General features: G+C 38.9%; 1 protein-coding gene across 2 annotated transcripts in view; it reads left to right on the plus strand.

Moving 5' to 3' along the window:
* The window catches only part of CNTNAP5 (contactin associated protein family member 5), a 1084456-nt gene that overhangs the window by 736310 nt on the left and 326558 nt on the right, over positions 1-21588 (plus strand). For both annotated transcript variants that reach the window (XM_069579468.1, XM_069579469.1), the window contains exon 13: positions 17992-18192. In XM_069579468.1, the coding sequence (XP_069435569.1) occupies positions 17992-18192 (201 nt within the window). The remainder of the gene's footprint in view (positions 1-17991; positions 18193-21588) is intronic.

The following is a 21588-nucleotide window of genomic DNA, read 5'->3' on the forward strand; positions in this document are numbered from 1 at the left end:
GCTCCCATCCATTGGTGAAGGCCACAGTGGAAAGGTTTCCCAGGAAGTGATCCTGCAGGGAGAAGATCTGCATCATTCCTTCCTGGATTGCCACTTTTTGTTGTTGAGTCGCTAAGTTGTGTCTGACTCTTTGCAGCTCCATGGACTGCAGCACAACAGGCTTCCCTGTCCTTCACTATCTCCCAGAGTTTGCTCAAACTCATATCCATTGACTCTATGATGTTATCCAACCATCCCATCCTCTGTCACCCCCTAATTGTTCTAAGTATTTGATGAAAATTATATAAAATAAAGTTGCTTAAGTTTTCTTTCTTTTAAAAATGAACTGAGACACACATTTAAAATGGAATTTTCTAGGCTTGTTCCCAGCAATGTTTATTCAGTAGGTTTAGGACTATGATAAAAATGACATTTTTAGCAAGCACCTGAAGATTTTGGATCTTGGGAAACAGCTATATTAAGGTGATTATCACAGTGTACAGCATTTAATAATTACCTTCTTTCTTTGTCTCCCCACTTCTAAGCAGGGTGGGAGAACTAGTCAGTGATTAAAAGAGCTGCTCTTTTTAAGACCCAAACACAAAGCTTACCCTGCCCCTTCTTGATGGAACTTTCACCGTACATTTTTTATTGCGGGTACCTGGAGAGCCCTTCCTCGTGGTGTATGGGGATCAGGACACAGTCTAAACAACCTGTATTTATTGAGGCTCCTCTGTGCTCCATGCTGTATAAGCCACCATAAATCACTGACCCTTGTACTCTAGGACTTACGCTTAACTTCCAGCTCTTAAAACCTTTCCCTTTAGGTCATTCTATTTAATTTGCCCAGTTATCCCATAGATTCTCAACACCAGGAGATATTGAGCATGTTCATTTCTATGAGACTCAGTTTCTTCATCTGTATAATAGGAATGATCAGTTAATTTTACCTCAGTGGGTTCATGTGTGGGTTAAATAAAATTAAATGAGCAATGTACCTCATGTGCTCAGTACAATATGTAGCATTCTCTAAGCTCTCCTGAGATAGAAGCCACAATCACCTAGCTCCATCATCTTGTTTGTATGTGTGCTCAGACATATCTGATTCTTTGCGACCCCATGGAGTGTAGCCCAGAGGCGCCTCTGTCCATGGAATTTTCCAAGCAAGAATGCTGGAATGGGTAGCCATTTCCTTCTCCAGTGTATTGTCCTGACCCAGGGATCAAACCCACATTTCTGTGCCTCTGTAACCATCATGAGCCGTGTGCACATGCGCTCCATCATATCTGACTCTTTATGACCCCATGGACTGTCAGCCTGCCAGGTTCCTCTGTCCATGAGATTTTCCAGGCAAGAACAGTGGAGCAGGTTGCCATGCCCTCCTCCAGGGAATCTTCCTATATCTCCTGCATTGGTAGGCAGATTCTTTACTGCTGAGCCATTGGGAAGAACTAAATGTTGAAGGAATCAGGGACAGAAGCGATCAAGTAAGGCTTTGTTGGAGACATAGAGCTTAGTTATGAAGTTGAAACATATGTGTCTTGAGTTAGGCAGAGAAGAGAAAAGAGGAAAAATCAATCTTGATGAGCTCAGTGACATCATGGATGTGGTGATGCAGCGAGCTTGTGCCCAAGGGCTACTTGACTCATTTGAAGGCTCTTGGCTCGTCTGTGTGTTTTAATACAGTCTTACCTTTGGGCGAACACTTTTCTTGTTCAGAAGAATGAAATAACAAGTGGGAGTCAAAGGTTTCTCCCAGAAATCTTGCTTTTGCTTTGAGCCCAGAATTCTGGGGAGAGAGGATGTATCAGTCAGTCTGTACATTACAAAGAATAAAAAAAGCCCAAAAGGTACTAGCAGTTTGTGATTCCACATTTTGTGATGCAAGGGAAGCAGAGAGACCCTTTATCTAGGAGCCTTTATTCTTCATGGATCTTCACAGCAGGTGAGCTCAAGTCTCCTGAGCACCAATCAGTCATGCCTGCTGTGTGCACAGAGTTTGACTCTGTTCTATTTGTATCTTCTTGTAAAGAGGAGCTGATAAGAGACATTGGCTGGGTCGACCATCTGTGGTGACAGTTTCCATGTGCTATTTTCCCTGCCAGCTGTGGGTGTCCTGGCTGACTCTTATGGCTTAGATATGACTTTGTTCTGGAATGACATGTACTCATCTCCTTCTCCCTTATTGTTTGCTCTTATGACTTTCTTCAGTCCATCACCTTTCTCATGGCTCCCCCTTGAATCCACATAATCAGTAAACATCTGCCCAATCCAGCATTGATGGCAAGTGCTTGGGCATGGCTTGCATCTCAGCACTGATACTTCCTAGTTTTGTCAAGTTATGTGATCCAAGGAGTTGCTTGGCTTCCTTGTTCCTTAGTTGCCTTCTTGGTCATTACAAATAGAGCCTATGTATGAGACTGTTGTGAGTTTTATAGGAGTTAATCATTGTAAACCACAAGAAAATCATTTTCTGGCATTATATACCCCATATGCACTCATTTATAACATTATTTTCATCACTCTGTTCTCAGAAAACTTGACACTGGCTTCTTGGTGTTTCTGGGATATAATGATGAAAATGAAAGTGAAAGTGAAAGCCACTCAGTCGTGCCCAACTCTTTGCGACTCCATGGACTTTACAGTCCACGGAATTCTCCAGATCAGAATACTGGAATGGACAACCTTTCCCTTCTCCCAGGGATCTTCCCAACTCAGGGATCAAACCCAGGCCTCCCACATGGCAGGCAGATTCTTTACCAGCTGAGCTACAAGGGAAACAATGACGAAAATAATAACTAATAAACTTCAGGAATGTGTAACACCTGGTGCCTTGAAAGCGCCCCTACAAATTAATTCAGCAGCAATAACAAATACTTCCATTTGAAAATGGATGAGCTACCATGATATGGATGATTGAATTTGATAATACTTTTAAACTTTTATTATGTTAATTAATTAAGTAATTTTTGGCTGTGCCCCATGCATACAGGATATTAGTTCCCCAACCAAGTGTGGAACCCATGTCTCCTGCAGTGGAAGTGCTGAGTCTTAACCACTGTATCACCAGGGAAATAGTGTTTGCTTTTGGAAAACTATTTAGTCCGTTGTTCTTAGCTCTGTGTGTGTGTGTGTGTGTGTGTGTGTGTGTGTTTGTGGTTGTAAGAGCACATTCACATGGATTTTCTGGGGCAGAGTAGAATGGTTTTGAGCCTTTTCTATATGTGAAGCATTGTGTGAAGCTCTATCTTATTTTCCTCAAAGTTTTATTCTGAAAAATTCAAACCTACAGAAAAGTTGACAGAATACTAAAATGAGCATCCATAAACTTTTCATGTAAACTCTCCAAATATGAACATTTTGCCCCATTTACCCACATTTGTGCTACTCTTAGCTCCTCTCTCCCTTTCTCTCTCCTGTCCTTTCTTTGTTCTCATAGAAAAATGTTTATTTCTAAACTATTTGAAAGCAGACTGTAGACATGGTGATAATTTAAATCTGAAGACTTCACTTGTACCAATATACACAATGCTATATAAGCACAAAACTAAAACCATAGTTTAGTTTTAGTTTTATAGTAAGAACAATAAAGATCACTTTAATGAATGTTATCCAATATATAATTCATCTTGTTCCTACACTGTCTTTTATAGCAATGTCTTTTTGTTTGACTCTCAAGCACTTTCTATATGTGGGATTTAATTGCCCTGTCTTTTTAATTTCTTTTAACTAGAAAGCCAGGTCCCCTACACCATCTTGTTTTGGTCATTTTTCAAGACAGACATTAAGTTTTTGAAGAGTACAAACCAGTTGTAATTAAAATGTTCCAAAGTGGAGAGTGGTAAGAGAGGGATGGAGTGGGAGTTTGAAGTTATGGGATGTAAACTGTTATACAGAGAATAGATAAGCAAGGTCCTATTATACAACACAGGGAATTATATTCAATATCCTGTGATAAATCATAATGGAAAAGAATATTTTTCACACATATATTTCATGTATGATGTCCAGCTCTTTGCGACCTCATGGACTGTAGCTCACCAGGCTCCTATGTCCATGGAATTCTCCAGGCAAGAATACTGGAGTAGACTGCCATTTCCTCCTCCACATTATCTTCCTGACCCAGGGATTGAACCCATGTCTCTTGCATCTTCTACATTGGCAGGGAGATTCTCAGCTGTACCACCTGAGAAGCCCCCTTGTATCAGTTGAAACTTATAAATTATTTTACTTTAATATGTTTTTACTATTATCATTACATTTACTGATGCTCAGATTGTCCCATGTATAGCTGGTAATGATCCCTTTAAATCTGTTCCTATGTCTTTCGTGAGTGACCTCATTAATCTTGGAACACTTGCATGCTTTCTAGTCCAAGATGTTCCAATATGTTACCCTGAACTTTCCCTGCCTGACCCAGACTCAGATGTTTTCCCAAAGAAGCCTAGTCCCTTTTTGTAGCACATGGTATTTGAAAATTAAGGTCTAGATGTTTGTTTTTTTTATTGCTTCTCCATCTTTCTTATGGACACAGGTAAAAAATGCATGTATGTGTGTGTTTAATTTATGAATTTATATACTTAACTTTAATGCAAATCCACCACCATCAGATCTTTTCTCATCATTCCATCATCCATATGTACTTCTCTTCTCACATACTGAGAAACTATCCCAACAAAATCAATATATGTATACCTATGGCTGATTCATGTTGATGTTTGTCAGAAACTAGCATAATTCCGTAAAGCAGTTATCTTTCAATTAAAAAATAAATAAATTTAAAAGTTAAAAAATATATTTTATAATTTATTCTATCCTATAATGCTCATCAACAGATTCAGAATCAAATAGCAATGTCACTACTGATAACAAGGTAAAGATTGACTTAAATTTTGTATTTTGTTTTTAGACTATAGCCTCAGGATGTATAGCTGAACAGAATACTATATTTTAAAAGTTACTTTAATTATTTTTTTCTCCTTTGTGGTTATCTTATCTATTTAATATATAGTCAAGCTTTTTTTATATTCAGTTTTGGTGTTTGTCTCTTTTCATCTTTATGATTTAATTTTACGTTTTAAAAATGTAAAATATTTTTTTATTACAAAAACCAAATATAGCAACAATGGTTGACTGGTTACATCTTGTTCTCTCTCATAGTCTTCACTCTGTTCTTACCCATCTGCTCTATATAATCATTTAGTTTGCCCTTGTCTGTAGCCCTATTTCTCCTTTCTTCTTACAAAACCCATAGCATAGTCTTTTGCACCTTGTTACCCTGAAATGATTCTGTCTATCCTGGAAATAATTCTAGATTAGTTTAAAGAAATCTTACATGGTCTTTATTATGGTTACACAGTATTTCACTGTGTCAGTTAACCATCCTCTATTCAATCAGACAGCTGTTGGTAGATATTTATATTTTTCTAATTTTCTGCTATTTGCAATAGATATTCTGGGCTGTATGACAGAATTTCAAGTACATATCGAAACATAGTGTCCTATCATATCACTTTGTGTTTGATTTTAAGTACTGTCACTGAAGCCAGTAAAAATATTGGTAGTCTGTTGAAGGTTTAGTTCAGTGATAACTGAATACCTACTGTGGGTCAGGTGCTAGGCAGGCAAAGACTTATGAGACATTCTTTTCCCTTGCTGAGCTTGCAGTTTATGGAAGGGTCTGAGTAAAGAAGCTGGCGTAATAGTACTTGAGCGAGACAAACATGGGGTGCTGGTAGAGTTAGAAAAGTTTTCCCACTGGAGATGAAGTTGGCACGTCATTGATACTGTGATGAAAGAAAGATGAATAATTTCACTTTCTTCTTGAGCTTTCATTTGGTCAGTCACCTTCAAAACCAGAATTTAAGATCCATGGAAGAAGAACAAGTAGGTTCTTCCATTTTCACAAGGCTTGTCTACTTTTGTGACCTGGAGAGAGGCAACATAAATGCTGGGTATCCTTTCTGAGGACTTGTTTTTTTAATCACTAAGTCTGAACCCATGCAGATCCTATGGACTGTGGCACACCAGGCTTCCCTGTCCTTCACTATACCCAAAGTTTGCTCAAACTCATGTCCATTGAGTTAGTGATGCTATCTTACCATCGCATCTTCTGGCACTGCTTTCTCCTCCTGCCTTCAATCTCTCTCAGCATCAGGGTCTTTTCCAATGAATCTGTTCTTCACATGAGGTGGCCAAAGTATTGAAGTTTCAGCTTCAACATCAGTCCTTCCAATGAATATTCAGGGTTGATTTCTTTTAGGATTGACTGGTTTGATATCCTTGTTGTCCAAGGAACTCTCAGGAGTCTTCTCCAGCACACAATTCAAAAGCATCAGTTCTTCAGTGCTCAACTTTCTTTATGGTCCAACTCTCACATCTGTACATGACTACTGAGAAAACCATATCTATGACTATACAGACATTTGTCAGCAAAGTGATGTCTCTGCTTTTTAATATACTGTCTAGTTTTGTCATAGCTTTTCTTCCAAGGAGCAAGTGTCTTTTAATTTCATGGCTGCAGGACTAAGGCAAACCTTTTGCAATCAGCTTCTTACCCTGTGAGTTCCATCTTGGCTACCTTAACTCTTCCAAAGAAAGGATGTACTCAGTCACTCAGTCATGTACAATTTGTGACCCTCTGGACTGTAGTCTGCCAGGCTCCTCTGTCCATGGGATTTTTCAGTCAAAATACTGGAGTGGGTTGCCATTTCCATCTCCAAGGGATCTTCTCAGCCCAGCGACTGAATTTGCATTCTCTTGCACCTCCTGCATAGGCAGACAGATTTGTTACCACTGTTCCATCTGGGAAGCCCAGGGACTACTATCTACTGTATACTTGTGATTCAGGTACTGGGTAATATATATTCTCTTAGAATGTAATCCACATGGTAAAGTATGAGGTAGAAATTGTTTCTCATTTGCATTTTGAGGAAACAGAAGTTCACAGAATTTGGAGAGTATTCCAGGGTCTCTCTGTCAGTAACTGACAAATCTAAGGATTGAATTCAAGTTGGATCCAGTGCCTAAATTTTTCCTCAGAAAGCACAACAGTGCTTATCACAAAGGTGGTCCTAAAGACCTCATGAAAATGTCTCACGGCAACCAAAGCCCCTCTCTGATCATCAGGTGACTTTGATTTGCAGTCCGCTTTCCCTTTTTCCCATGCCCAGGAGGTGGGCACAGGCTCAAAGCTGTGGTTTTTCTGGTAGTCATGTACATACGTGAGAGCTGAACCATAAAGAAGGCTAAGCACCGAAGAATTGATGGTTTCGAATTCTGGTGATGGAGAAGCCTCTTGAAAGTCCCTTGGACAGCAAAGGGATCAAACCACAACCCCATACATGCTGCTGTGAATCTTTTAATTTCCATGGGAACTTCTTTCTCAGAACCAGCTATAAATCCCTCGAGCTCAGGGTGCAGCATGGTGTTCAGCCTGGTAACCCTCAAGATACTCAGTCCCTAAGTGTGTTCTGCATACAGTCCGACTTTTCATGAATTTTCTTTGGATAAACCAGTTAATCAGAAACAAGCAAGCACCATGCAATTTGCACATGAAATTCATTCAAGATCACGCCCCCTCCTCCAAGATCAGAAAACAGATTCCCCAGGTCTCTTTGATGATGCCACTGATTTTAAAGCAAAGGGAAAGAAAAATAACCCACCAAAGGTATATAAGAAGTAAAGGCTCAGGGAAGTAGTACAATAAATCATGGCCAAGTATGTTGTCTGGAAGTCATAAAGTATGTGGTCCATGTGGGCTGATGTTGGAACGGCAGTGGCTGGAATAGGTTCCCCACCCCCCTGCAGCCTGCAGGGGCTACTTCCAGCTAATGCACCATGCATGGTGACTCTATCAGGAGCCTTAAATCAGTAATGCTCTCTCTTCCAAACAGCAGAAGCTCAGACACTGAAAGCAACCATATCTTCAGTGGTTTTAGCAGACAAGGAAGATGCTCACCTTGGCCCCTGGGCTGAGCCACAAGAGAGTGAAAACTCTTGCAGAAATTCTGAAACCTTTTAAAGAAGTTGAAAACTGTTTTTCACCTCTTGTCTTCCTTCCTTTTAAAGATTGAGGGGAAGGTTCATGGACCCCCTCATCGGAAGTTCCCAGAACTGTTTCCCACAATGAAATGTTGCCTCTGCTCCTCCCTGAATCACTTCATCAGCAGGGCTTGTGCCTGTTCAACTCTTATTTCGAGGCCAGTACCCTGAGTCAGCCTCTGAGTTCTGCTCAGTGCTGTGAGTTTGATTCAGTGCTCAGAGCACCACTGCTTAATGGGTATATCCAGTTTACAGATGTGGAGACTGAGGCTGTGGGAGGCTCCCTGTCTCTGCCTTGTTCGGGAATTTGGTCAGTGGCAGAGCTGGCAGCCAGATCTGTTGATTCCAAAGCCTTTGCTTTCCTCCATCACATCTGCCTTCACTAACCACAGAAACCCTTTCCAAGCTGATATCTACTCAGTAGACATTGCCTAAGATTTAAATGGGGAGATAAGGGACAAACATATGAAAAATTAAATAACTGTCAGTGCAAAATGACAAGAAATGGCATAGATGGTAAGTAAATGGTAAAGACAGTGCTTTGAGAATTGTTTAAGCTATCTTTACCCTTGGCATAGAAAATTCACTTTGTCAACTTAGATAACTGTACCAGAAGTGACCCTGGCAACCTTAATACAGACTTGTTTTATTGCAATAGGAGTATAAGTGAATTGGCACACTTTTCAAAGGACTGTAAGCAGCTCCCCACAGTGATTTAAGTTCAATTAAGCTGAGTATTGACAATCTGTAGACTTCTCTCTTCCTTCCAAGCATTGTGAGAGAAAATTTACAGGTTTTTCCTTGCTCTGCAGAGTCAGATATGTCTGTAGAATGAGGTTTTATTAATCAGAGTTATCACGTGTTTCTCTCTCTTTTTTCACTTTTCTTCTGTTTGCTTTTTCTTCTTAGTGGTGATCTCCATGGTTACAGATGAAACATCTTATAGCATCTGTAAGGACTACTATTAATAATAATAGTGATCATCACAATAATAATACCAATCAGATAGAATGAGAATCAAAATAAGAGAGTTAAACGCTTGCTCTGTATGTAAAGAATTTATTTTCTGAAATGAAAGCAAGAGTAATCAAGGTGGATCACCTAAAGCTCCAGGATGAAGGTTCTTAAACAATTTTCCTGGGGTGATGATCTTTCCTGGAAAGATTTCACAGGAAAGATAAAGATATGGACTATTCTGGAATATCCTGCTATTGCTACTCTGCTGGCACTCTGTGAAACCTTTTTTACTTTTCTCTTGTTGATGTTGTTGAGTGTGTGTGTTTTGATCTTATCACTTGAAAATTATTTTACATGTGGACACTTATACAATAAGTCCCCTACATATGAACAAGCTCCATTCTGAGAGCACATTCATGAGCCCAATTTGTTCATAAATCCAACAAAGTTAGTCTAGATACCCAACTAACACAATCGGCTGTATCTATATGCATTATACTGTTCAGTTCAGTTCATTTCAGTCACCCAGTCGTGTCCGACTCTTTGCAACCCCATGAATCTCAGCATGCCAGGTCTTCCTGTCCGTTACCATCTCCCGGAGTTCACTCAAACTCACGTCAGTGATGCCATCCAGCCATCTCATCCTCTGTTGTCCCCTTTTCCTCCTGCCTCCAGTCCCTCCCAGCATCAGAGTCCTTTCGAATGAATCCACTCTTCGCACGAGGTGACTGTACTAGGTTTTTAATACTTGTTACACAAATAATACATAAGAAACAAACACAAAAATATAAACATCTTTAATATTACAGTATAGTATCTTGGAAAGTACATACAGTAGTATAGTACAATTGGCATACAGCGCCTGGCATTAAGTGAACAGGCAAGAAGAGTTACTGACTGGACAGAGAGGAGGTGGGATATAGTAAAGTGAAGAATCGTCAGCAATAGGAGACAGAGGGCAAACTGCAATTTACTCATGCTTGGCCCTGATGGAACACACGTTTACATCTTTGCAACTTGAGCATGCATATGCAGGGGACTTACTGTACATGCTGACGATTAGCCTCCTCTTGATAAAGATTTCCTGAAGTCTTACAGGGTGCTTAGTGCTAGCCAAGATACTGATGGTCCACGGATGAAAGGCCAGTGTTGACCTGTCCATTCTCAAGGGAAACAGAATACAGTTTCTCTATCACCAGCTCCAACCCAGCCCCAGCAGACCTCTGGGCATCCTCACTTACTCGTAATCTCAAGAGTGCTTATATGAGCATGAAGCATTTGTGGGTCTCCTATATATGCCACTTTTCCCCTCAAATGATGGTAAGATTTTGAAAGAGTTCAGCATGCCTTATTCTCCTGTGTCTGTGCCCTGGGGACTAGCACACAGTATATGCAGAATGATATATTTCACATCCTGGGAGGTCTCAAGTTTGTAAGAAGATAGACTTGAAAGCTAAATCCACAAAGCAACATAGGAAATGCTGTACTAGTCTTCATAACAACCCTTGTGATGTTTTTGAAATGAAGACTTGGATCTTTATAACACATGCTGTTTGATGGCCTATAACCCATAAGTTCTTTATAGTTAAAGGTGGCATAATACCTTACAGCATCACTTATACTCAGGCAAGTGCACGGACTGAATGATGTATTTTTTTTTTTTTAATTTCGGTTTATTTGCTTTACAGTGTTGTATTAGTTTCTGCTGGACACACAAGTGAATTAGCAGTATGCATTCATATACCCCTCTTTTTTGGATTTCCTTACCATTTAGGTCACCACAGAGTTTGCAGGGCAGAAATAGAGGCACAGATGTAGAGAACAGGTGTATTGACACTAAAGAGGAAAATAGGGGATGGGATGAATGGTGTATGCTATGAGGTAGGGATTGAGATATATATATATATATACTATTGATATATGTATAAAGTAGTTAACTAATGACAACCTACTGTATAGCACAGGGAACTCTGCTTAATGTTCTATGGTGAGTGCTACTTTTAAAAAGCAAACATTTGTTTTTTCAGTTGAGTACAGTTCAGTCGCTCAGTCATGACCAACTCTTTGTGACCCCATGAACCGCAGCATGCCAGGCCTCCTTGTCCATCACCAACTCCTGGAGTCTACCCAAACCCATGTCCATCGAGTTGATGATGCCATCCAACCATCTCATCCTCTGTTGTCCCCTTCTCCTCTTGCCCTCAATCTTTCCCAGCATCAGGGTCTTTTCAAATGAGTCAGCTCTTCTCATCAGGCGGCCAAAGTATTGGAGTTTCAGCTTCAACATCAGTCCTTCCAATGAACACCCAGGACTGATCTCCTTTACGATGGACTGGATGGATATCCTTGCAGTCCAAGGGACTCTCAAGAGTCTTCTCCAACACCACAGTTCAAAAGCATCAATTCTTTGGTGCTCAGCTTTCTTTATAGTCCAACTCTCACATCCATACATGACCACTGGAAAAACCATAGCCTTGACTAGACGGACCTTTGTTGGCAAAATAATGTTTCTGCTTTTTAATATGCTGTCTAAATTGGTCATAACTTCCCTTCCAAGGAGTAAGCGTCTTTTAATTTCATGGCTGCAGTCACCATCTGCAGTGATTTTGGATCCCAGAAAAATCAAGTCTGACACTGTTTCCACTGTTTCCCCATTTATTTGCCATGAAGTGATGGGACCAGATGCCATGATCTTAGTTTTCTGAATGTTGAGCTTTAAGCCAACTTTTTCACTCTCCTCTTTCACTTTCATCAAGAGGCTCTTTAGTTCTTCTTCACTTTCTGCCATAAGGGTGGTGTCATCTGCATATCTGAAGTTATTGATATTTCTCCTGGCAATCTTGATTCCAGCTTGTGTTTCCCCCAGCCCAGCATTTCTCATGATGTACTCTGCATATAAGTTAAATAAACAGAGTGACAATATACAGCCTTGACGTACTCCTTTTCCTATTTGGAACCAGTCTGTTGTTCCATGTCCAGTTGTAACTGTTGCTTCCTGACCTGCATATAGGTTTCTCAAGAGGCAGGTCAGGTGGTCTGGTATTCCCATCTCCTTCAGAATTTTCCACAGTTTATTGTGATCCACACAGTCAAAGGCTTTGGCATAGTCAACAAAGCAGAAATAAATGTTTTTCTGGAACTCTCTTGCTTTTCTGATGATCCAGCAGATGTTGGTAATTTGATCTCTGATTCCTCTGCCTTTTCTAAATCCAGCTTGAACATCTGGAAGTTCATGGTTCAAGTATTGCTGAAGCTTGGCTTGGAGAATTTTGAACATTACTTTACTAGCGTGTGAGATGAGTGCAATTGTACAGTAGTCTGAGCATTCTTTGGCATTGCCTTTCTTTGGGATTGGAATGAAAACTGACCTTTTCCAGTCCTATGGCCATTGCTGAGTTTTCCAAATTTGCTGGCATATTGAGTGCAGCACTTTCATAGCATCATCTTTCAGGATTTAAAATAGCTCACCTGGAATTCCATTACCTCCACTAGCTTTGTTCATAGTGATGCTTCCTAAGGCCCACCTGACCTCACATTCCAGGAAGTCTGGCTTTAGGTGAGTGATTACATATAATTGCCATATAACTTTCTATAATTTTAAAATGTACAATATGCTGATTTTATACATTTATATATTACAGTATGATTACCATGCTTAGCTAACACCTCTATTATGTCACGTAATTATTTTCTTTTTTTCTAGTGGGAACGATTAAGACCTAGTGTCTTAGCAACTTTGCAGTTTATAATACAGTACTGTTGACTAATTATTAAGCTGTGCATTAGATATCCAGAACTTATTTATCAGCTAATCACAAGTTTGTGCACTTAAAACAACATCTATCCATTTTTCCAAAGTTATAGTAATCAATACAATATATTAGCATAAAAATACCTACATATGCCAGTAGAACAGAATAGAGAGCCCAGAAATAAGCTCTCACGTAAAGGATCAATTGATATTTGACAAGGGAGCCAAGAATACTCAAGAGTAAAGGATAATCTCTTCAACAAATGGTGTGGGAAAACTGGACAGGCAAATAATCAGACAAAAATTAACTTGAAAAAGAGTAAAAACTTCAACAGAAGGTCTAATGGCATAAAAACCTAGAAGAAAACATAAGGAAGAAATCCCTTTGACATTCTGACAATAATTTTTTTTTACTCTGACAACAGAAGCAGAAGAAACAAACAAACAAACAAACAAATCAGTAAGTGGGACTACATCAGATTAAAGAGCTTCTGCACAGCACAAGAAATAGTCAACAAAATTAAAAAGCAATCTCAGAAATTAGAAATAATATTTGTCAGCCATTTATTGGATAATAAACATTAAAATACATAATAACTTATTTTAGACTAACTAAGATCCTTAGTGAATTGAATACGTTTCTACCAGTTCAAAAATCTTCAAATGCAGTCCTTTCTTAAGCAGACAATTTGTCTTGAGTAACTCAATACTTTTATTCCTTTAAGCCAGTTAGAAAGAGGGGCTCTGTTTATCATCATGGGACTGAATACAATGGAAGAAACAATAGAAAATGACCTGGGTAGCAAACTGTGGTATCAAGGGCAATGATTTTCTAGGTTTCTGGGTCTATGAGGACTAAACGACATATTCTGTTGTAGACATTTCTCAAATGCAAGGAATGAAAATAAATCTAGAAGGCTATTTCAGAGTGAAAAGGTAATTCAACAAGATAATAACCATTTATTATATACAGCAGCAGCTATATCACAAGAAGTCTGCTAGCTAACCTCCTTTGCAGGATGAGTTTCCCACCCTTAACCTTCTGAGGACTGAAGTCCCAGTCCTCATTTTAATGTCATAGAAAAGTTTGAATATAAAGATTTTTCACTCTTTTGTGTGCCAGACAACCAGTTACATGTCCATGTAAAACATAATACTGCATCATTATATCATCATGGATGGAAAGATTAATATAAATATACTGTTTACCAATGAGGAAACTTTAGAGATGTATATAACTTGTTCAAGGTCTTCCTGCTAGAGTAGAACATAGACTTTCATCAGATGGGTGGGTTTCTAAAGCCAGGCTGTCTCATGGTACCTTGAAGCCTTAAATGCATTTTTAGAGACTAGCAGTTAGGGTGGATGCCATGTGGCAGAGGGATGGTGCTGGAGGCAGATCAGCTGAGGGTCGTGTTTAGAGCCTGGAGGATTTTATGATGCTCTGCCAATCATAGCTTTTAGCTGATTTCCTCCTTGGTCTCTGCATGAAACTGTACTTACTTGAGTTAGAGGGAAACCTGTTTGGTTTCCTTGTGTGAAAATCCAAGTTCACAGACTACCAGGGGGAAGCATTTTCCATTCTGGGACTTTTGAATCTGGTATGTTTTTCCCATGGATCTGCAGAGAGAAGGTCAAGCTTAGTGCGTTTCTCCTCTAGGTGTTTGTGGGTCTTCCTTTCTGGATTGGGAAACAACTTTCTTGAAGCAGGCTACCCTGGGAACTACAAGAGACCAGTCATAGCTTCTCCTGTTTTTAATGCTTTTGTTAATATCAGCATCAGGTATCTGTGAGCTCCTGGAATTGGAGATGCCATATATCTTTATCTAAGTAGTACACACAGATGTCTATTAAATACCTAGTTATTTAGTTAATAACAGAGTTCCTCACACTGATGTCCTCTCTTAATCTTCCTCTACAGTTGGCATCATTGCTGCTTTTTAAAGTATAATTGATGAAGAAACTGAACTTCAGAAAAGTAATCATTTGACCAAGTATGCTTAGCCAATAAGTGTAAGGCTGACTCACAGATCTAGATCTTCTGAGGCCAAAATTCATGCTCCATCCATTGCCCACTGACTAAATTACCATCTTGAACATTTAGCTCATGAGTCCAGTTTTATTTATAGTATATGTAGGTCCATGCATGGATCACCCTTCATCCCTGTAAAAGCCTATTCAAAATGAATGTTGCTTGAGATCTTTCACCTATACCTTCCCTAGCTAAAACTACCTGTCCGTACCTTATTCCATGTATCAGGAACATCAGCCATGAAAGCTGACTCTTCTGAGTGGCACTGACCCCTGGCTTTTCATGTTTCATCAGGTTCAGGGCCTAATCTGCACAGCAACCCAGAAAGTGGGAGAAAAAATAGAAAGTGAGAAAAAGATAACATCCAGTAATCTTCTTATTTTTAGTCTTTATGTTTCTATCACCCAGGAGAAAAATAATGAGATGACAAAGGCTGTCTTTGAAATGAAAACACCTGAGAGACCCTAGGTTTCGAGTAATCGTCTCTCTTCCTGTTGGTCAGACTGTGCTTGTGATGTGTGTTAAGTGAATTGAGGGGAGCTTTTGGAGCCCTAGTCGTTCCTTTGTGTCTTCTGTCTATAGCATATATCAAAAAGTGCCAAGAGTTCAACTGTGAAAACTTCACTCTCCGGGCCCAGAAGGAGGGGTTTGCGATATTCGTGGCTTTGGGATAAAAGATTGTCTCTCTGATACCACTCTTTCCTCTCTGTCTTGTCAAAGATAGAGTAAGATTTTGGAAGAAAATGAGCTAATGAGTAAATGAATAAGCAACTTGTTTAATTAGCGTATGAACACTGGATGGATAAAGGTATGAAAATCTGTAAATTTAGAAGGAAATCCAAATTTCTGTAATTTAGTGATGCTGTGAGGACCAATTTTGGAGTCAGACAGAGTGGACACATTGAGATTGGGGACAAGTTTACTTTCTCTTTCTTTCTTATATCTGTATCTATATGGATACTTATAATATCTATACTTGTATCTATATATTGATATCTGTCATGATTGTTATGAGTACTGGTGATAATGTATGTAAAATATCTTAGAATGAAACAGTAACATGGCATCTCATTAGAGTTCTGTTTCTTATAAGTACCATGGACATTTCAAAATTGGCAGTTTTTATTTCTCCCTCTACAGTGTTGTATTACTGAATGACTACTTTCTTTGGTTATTTTATTGACATTTGTCTGTACTGGCACCAACATTTTTGAAATTTCTGGTTCATTGTTTGTGTAACATTATTATTTTTACCAATATGAATCAAGCCTTATTTTTGCTTTCAAAATCAAAATCTAATAAACTTCTGATTTTTTTAGACTTTATAGAAAATGTCATTCAATTAAACATTGGAGATATGGGTTATCAGGGGGTTGGTTTCCGAAAAGAGTGTTAAGAAGAATCAGAATGTTTGAGCAGAGTTTAATTTTCTGCTGCAATAAATATTTCCTCATTTAGGAACTGTGAAGATCAAACTTCCTCTTCCTCCTTTTTCTAACATATTGAAACTGAAGTGCGGGGCAATGAAGCTACTTATCCTAACTCATATACAGAATTGAGAGAGAGAAAGTAAAACCCGGGGATACTGCTTGCCAGTTGTTTTTAATATTATTTTCTTTTTCATGGCCAGCTGCCACCATCTTGCTTCTAAGCAGTGCTGGTTATATACTGTGACTAGAAATATTTGTTGCAGTGGCAGTGTATATGCTTACCGTTCTCATCTAATAGATATGCTGTGGGTCATTCCTTTACTTCCTAGACTCTGGGTTCCTCATTTGTGAAACTAAATGAGTGAGAGAGAGAGAGAGAGGACAGAAACCACATGATGTCTGGGCAAGGTTCTTTTTCAGCTCTGAACATCTATGAAGAGCAATGATGTTATTATGTGGGCAAGATTCTCAGATGACAAAAGCTTTTCAAGTCCTCCTATTTCCTCTTTCACTTTATTTGTGAGCAAGTTCGAAATTCAGTTCTATGTCTGATTGCTGAAAATATTCCAGTCTATTATTCCAGAATGCCTGATGCATCCCCAAATGTCTTGTGACATCATAACTTCTTGTCTTAAAACTGATGATAAAATTAAGCCTCTCCAAAAGTGAAGTGACTTGCCCAAGCTCGTTGTTCATAGAATAGCTTTCAAGTGCGGGTCTCCCAAGCTCTAAAAATAAAATTATTTTCCTCTCTTCACCTTATATTCTTACAAATAGAAGGCAAAGCATGTTCTCCTTCCCTGATCTTTAGGCCCTTATCTCCGCATGCTATTTTAATGTAAAACTCTTAAAATATTTTTGATAAGTAGAAGTATCAAGAATAAATAACAAGCTTCAGTTAAGTGCCTTGCATGTATGTGTGTATTACACATTCTCATCCTTTTTATGATGTATATGTCACACATGCTTTCTGTGAATAAGTCTTATTTTCAAAGTGATACTTATGGTTCTCTGAGAAAATGATCTATGCTAGTGTTTCTCTTGTGAGGAAGAGTGTGTATCACTATCTGGAAGTAACATCTTTGGAGTCAGACATCCTGGGTTCCAATTCTCACTTAGTCATTAACTAACTATATAATCTTAGAAAACCTGCCTAGTTTTCCTTATTCACTTTTCTCTCATTTTTAACATGGCAGGACCAACTCCTTCTGATTTAGATGATTTCCGTTTTATTTATTTATTAATTTTATTTTTGTCCATTTAATTGCCAACAGGTTGTACATTTGATAATTTGTCAGTGATCTCTATTCTTCTATGTATATCATCATCATGATGGTCATCTCTGAGCATATTTAGTTATATTCTATTTCTGATCACAAAATATCTCATTTCTAAGCTCTTCCCCTTCCAAATTGTCCTTCCCACGACTGATGAATTCATTTCCTTTTATTCCTGTTCTGTTTGTGTTTCTATTTTTGTTTTATGACTTTTCATAAATCATGTCCATTTTCAATGAGATAATGGACACTAAGCATAGAACTTGTGGAGTAAGAGCTTCACAAATTTAGGTCTTAAGATAATTAACCCCCACACTACCTCTGGGTGGAACTCTAGGAGAAACAAAAATTCTCTGGTTAAATTCTTATCATGAGTAGAGCACTCAAGTGGCAATTAATTGATGCACCTGCAGCCACCAAACATCACACTGCTCACACAATCCTGTTTCATTTTTCCAGCTTTTTGGAGGCCTATAAGCATGATCATCTTTTCACCTTGCTTGGGTTGTGTTTTCTGGGCAGAGGACAAGATCTGGACGTTGATGCAGCACAACAACACAGAATTGACCCATGTGCAAGGTGCCAACCCTGAGAAGCCCTACTCCATGACCTTGGACTATGGAGGCAGCCTGGAGCAGCTGGAAGCAGTGATCGATGGCTCCGAGCACTGTGAGCAGGAGGTAGCTTACCACTGCAAGAGGTCTCGCCTGCTCAACACACCAGGTAAGAAACACCCCTCCTGGGTCCCTTTGCATGTGTCACACAGGGGGACCACAGTGTGACACATGGGCCCCCAACCCTGGAATATCAAGTAGAGAAAGGTTTGCCAACCAGTGGGCTGCACCTATGGTGGTTCCCTGTACAATGAGAAAAATGCCACCAGGAGAGACACTTGATGGACTAGTTCTTTCTCTGGTACCCAGGCCGTGACCTCATGGGGGTTCTGTAGCCTCTCAAGGTTTTCTCCTCATCTTCAAAAAAGGTACAGTAACAGCACTCATTTTGCAATACTGGTGAGAATGGAAATTTTCTTGAGAGCAATGACTCTTGAACTAGACTTAGAAAGTGTGAAGGAGGAAATGGTTTCTCCAGCAGATTAGAAAGCATCAAGGATTTCAGCACATTCACCAAACTGCAGTGAGTTATATTTGGGGAAAGGATGCATAATGGGGCAGTATTAGGCAATGAGATCAGTGGGTAGGCTGGCATATCCTGTGTGTTTACAGTACTCATGTTATCTGAAAAGTGCAGGCCTGAATTGAAATGACTCTTTTTTTTTTTTTTTCAAATGGGTATGCTACTTTATTAACATTTAATTTTCACCAAGAGTTCAAGTACATGCTAGCTTTATGTTCAGATTTTTGAAATGAAGATAAAAAGGAAAATAGCTCTAAGGGTGCAGTGTATTTAACACTGCATACTATATTCAACAACCAGACAAACCAGGGGGATTTAATGGTACACTTAGAAGCACAAGTATAGGGACAAGCCCTGGAACTGGAGGGAAAACCTACAATTCGGGACTGAAAAGGGGTCCTTGGTTGCTGACAGAATCTCCCCTCCACTCTAGAACTGAGACAAATCAGGGGAGTCTGTCAGTATGCAAAAACCACAATTCAGGACAAACAGTAACAGGATAGATTGGCCAGAGTCAGTTTGAATTGTGAAGGTGAGCATGAAGCAAGCAGAGTTGGTTGGAGGCTGTAAATACTGCAGCTGAAGTCCAGGATTGGTAGAAGAGAACAGACATCTTCTAAAAGGAGAAATTACTGTTTTCAAAAAATAAAGGTTGCTTTAAAAAATTATGTGAACTTTATTTATATATTGATTGTTCTTTTATATTTTCTAGGTCAAATGGTTGATAAAAGGTTGCAAAAGATGCTTCTAAGATTGCTTACCATAATTCAAAAGGGTTTGCAAAATATCAAGAAGGCTTGGTCAAAGTTGATGCATGCCTCAGGGGTCTGTTATTTTTGTGAATGTCAGTTCATCATTTGTGGCAGGAAAAAAAAAAAAAGGCCAATATAACAGGCATGTGGAATATCCAAGAAAGGGTGTCAGAATCTTTAGCCTCAAGGGATTTTATGTTCCTTGAAAAGTGAGGAATTTTGAAAGGCTTCAGGAAATTAGGCAATGAAATGTCAAAGAAGAAGAAGTGCTAGGAACCTAACTAAATACAACTACCCACCACCTCACTGATCTAGTGTCTTTAGGGAAGAACTTGTTCTACGTAAGTGAATTTTCCAGGTAATTAACACTTAACCCTTTAAACACCCAAACTGTTTTTAAAGAATTTTTAACTATTTGAAATTAAAATTTTTCTCAAACGGATTACATGTTCCCTTGCCTTCTTAAGCAGAGAATTCTGAATGTGAAATGTAACCTTTTCTTGATTACTTGGGATCATCATTGTGAAAATCAGTTACTTTAGTCTTCGTGGACTCAGCCATGCTCGCAGGGTCGATTAGATCAGAGAGAGGCCCTGCTGGGGGTCCCTTTTCACCAATGTCCTCAGAGGGTCAATGTTTGTATGTGTTCAGCTTCCTTCTCTCCTGACTGTCAAACTTGCCATGTCATTCTCAGCACTCTTTGCAGAGTCTGTGTCAAGAAAACCATGCTACCCTCTTCTCATTGTGTTGCTTCTAGTTTCCTCACAATTGGTTTGGTGGAACTTTAGGGAAAATGGAATTATGTTCATTCTGACTATGAAATTTCCTTCCTTCATTTATTTTTAATTGGAGTATAATTGCTTTGCAGTGACTTTCCTCCCACCCCCCATACCATCATATTTGGTTTTCTTTTTCTGATTTACTTCCCTCTGTATGACAGGCTTATCACTACAAATGACCCAGTTTGTTCCTTGTCATGGCTGAGTAATGTTCCATTGTGCATATGTACCACATCTTCTTTATCCACTCATCTATCCATGGACATTCAGGTTGCTTCCATGCCTGGCTGTTATAGACAGTGCTATTATGAACACTGGTATAGATGTGTCTTTTAAAATTACGTTTTGGGGTTCCTTTAGTATATACATTCCGTGAGATCAGTTTGACTTTACCATTGTCTTGTATATGCTTCTTTTTTAAAATCAAAGTATAGTAGATTTAGAAATTGGGTTGGTTTCAGGTGTACAGCAAAGTGATTCAGTTATATATGTATATATTTATATAGTTTTCCCCTTGAAGGTTATTAAAATATTGAGTATAGTTCCCTGTGCTATACTGTACATAGCTAAATAAGCCCTTTTACTATAGGTCCTTGTTGTTTATCTATTTTATATATGGTAGTGTGTATCTTTTAATCCCAAACTCTAAATTTATTACTCCCTCTCTTTTGATAACCTTGTTTGTTTTCTATGTCTGTGAGTCTGCTTCTATTTTGTAAATAAGTTCATTTGTATCATATTTTAGATTCCACGTATAAGTGATATCATATGGTATTTGTCTTTCTATGACTTATTTCACTCCGTATGACACTCTCTAGGTTCCATTCATGTTGCTACAATGGCGTTATTTCATTCTTTTTAAAGGCTAAGTAGTATTCCATCATAAATATGTAACCATATCTTTTTTATCCATTCATTCGTCAATGGAAATTTAGGTTTCTTCCATATCTTGGTTATTGTGAATAGCATGTGCTTTTTGTCTAGCTCAACTGTTATAAATTCCCTGAGCACATACTAGAGAGAGGGTATGACCTAATCACCTTCTAACGTCCCCACCTCTTGATGCCATCAAATTTGGGGTTAGGATTTCAACATTTGGATTTTGGAGGGACACACACATTTAGTCCCCAACAGGCACACACCTACAGGGATATTTACCAAATTTCCCTAACTATTAAAAAACCCTTTCCCTGGGGAGAGATAGAGAGAGCGGAGGAGGGACTAGAGATCATTATCTCCTCCCCAACCTGCTCTCTAGAAGAGCTGAGCATAAGGGTCCCCCTTATCTGCTGAATTCAGGGCCCTCCATCAAAACTGTTTTAGTTACTGTATTTGTTACACACACAGTACACAGATATCTTTCTGTATCAGTAAATGTGATTTTATAGCATATTTTTTAAATAAGTGTTCCATTATATGGATGTATCACAATGGACAGAACAGATCTATTT

Source organism: Ovis canadensis, chromosome 2 (assembly GCF_042477335.2).
Source record: "Ovis canadensis isolate MfBH-ARS-UI-01 breed Bighorn chromosome 2, ARS-UI_OviCan_v2, whole genome shotgun sequence".
NCBI lineage: Eukaryota > Metazoa > Chordata > Mammalia > Artiodactyla > Bovidae > Ovis > Ovis canadensis.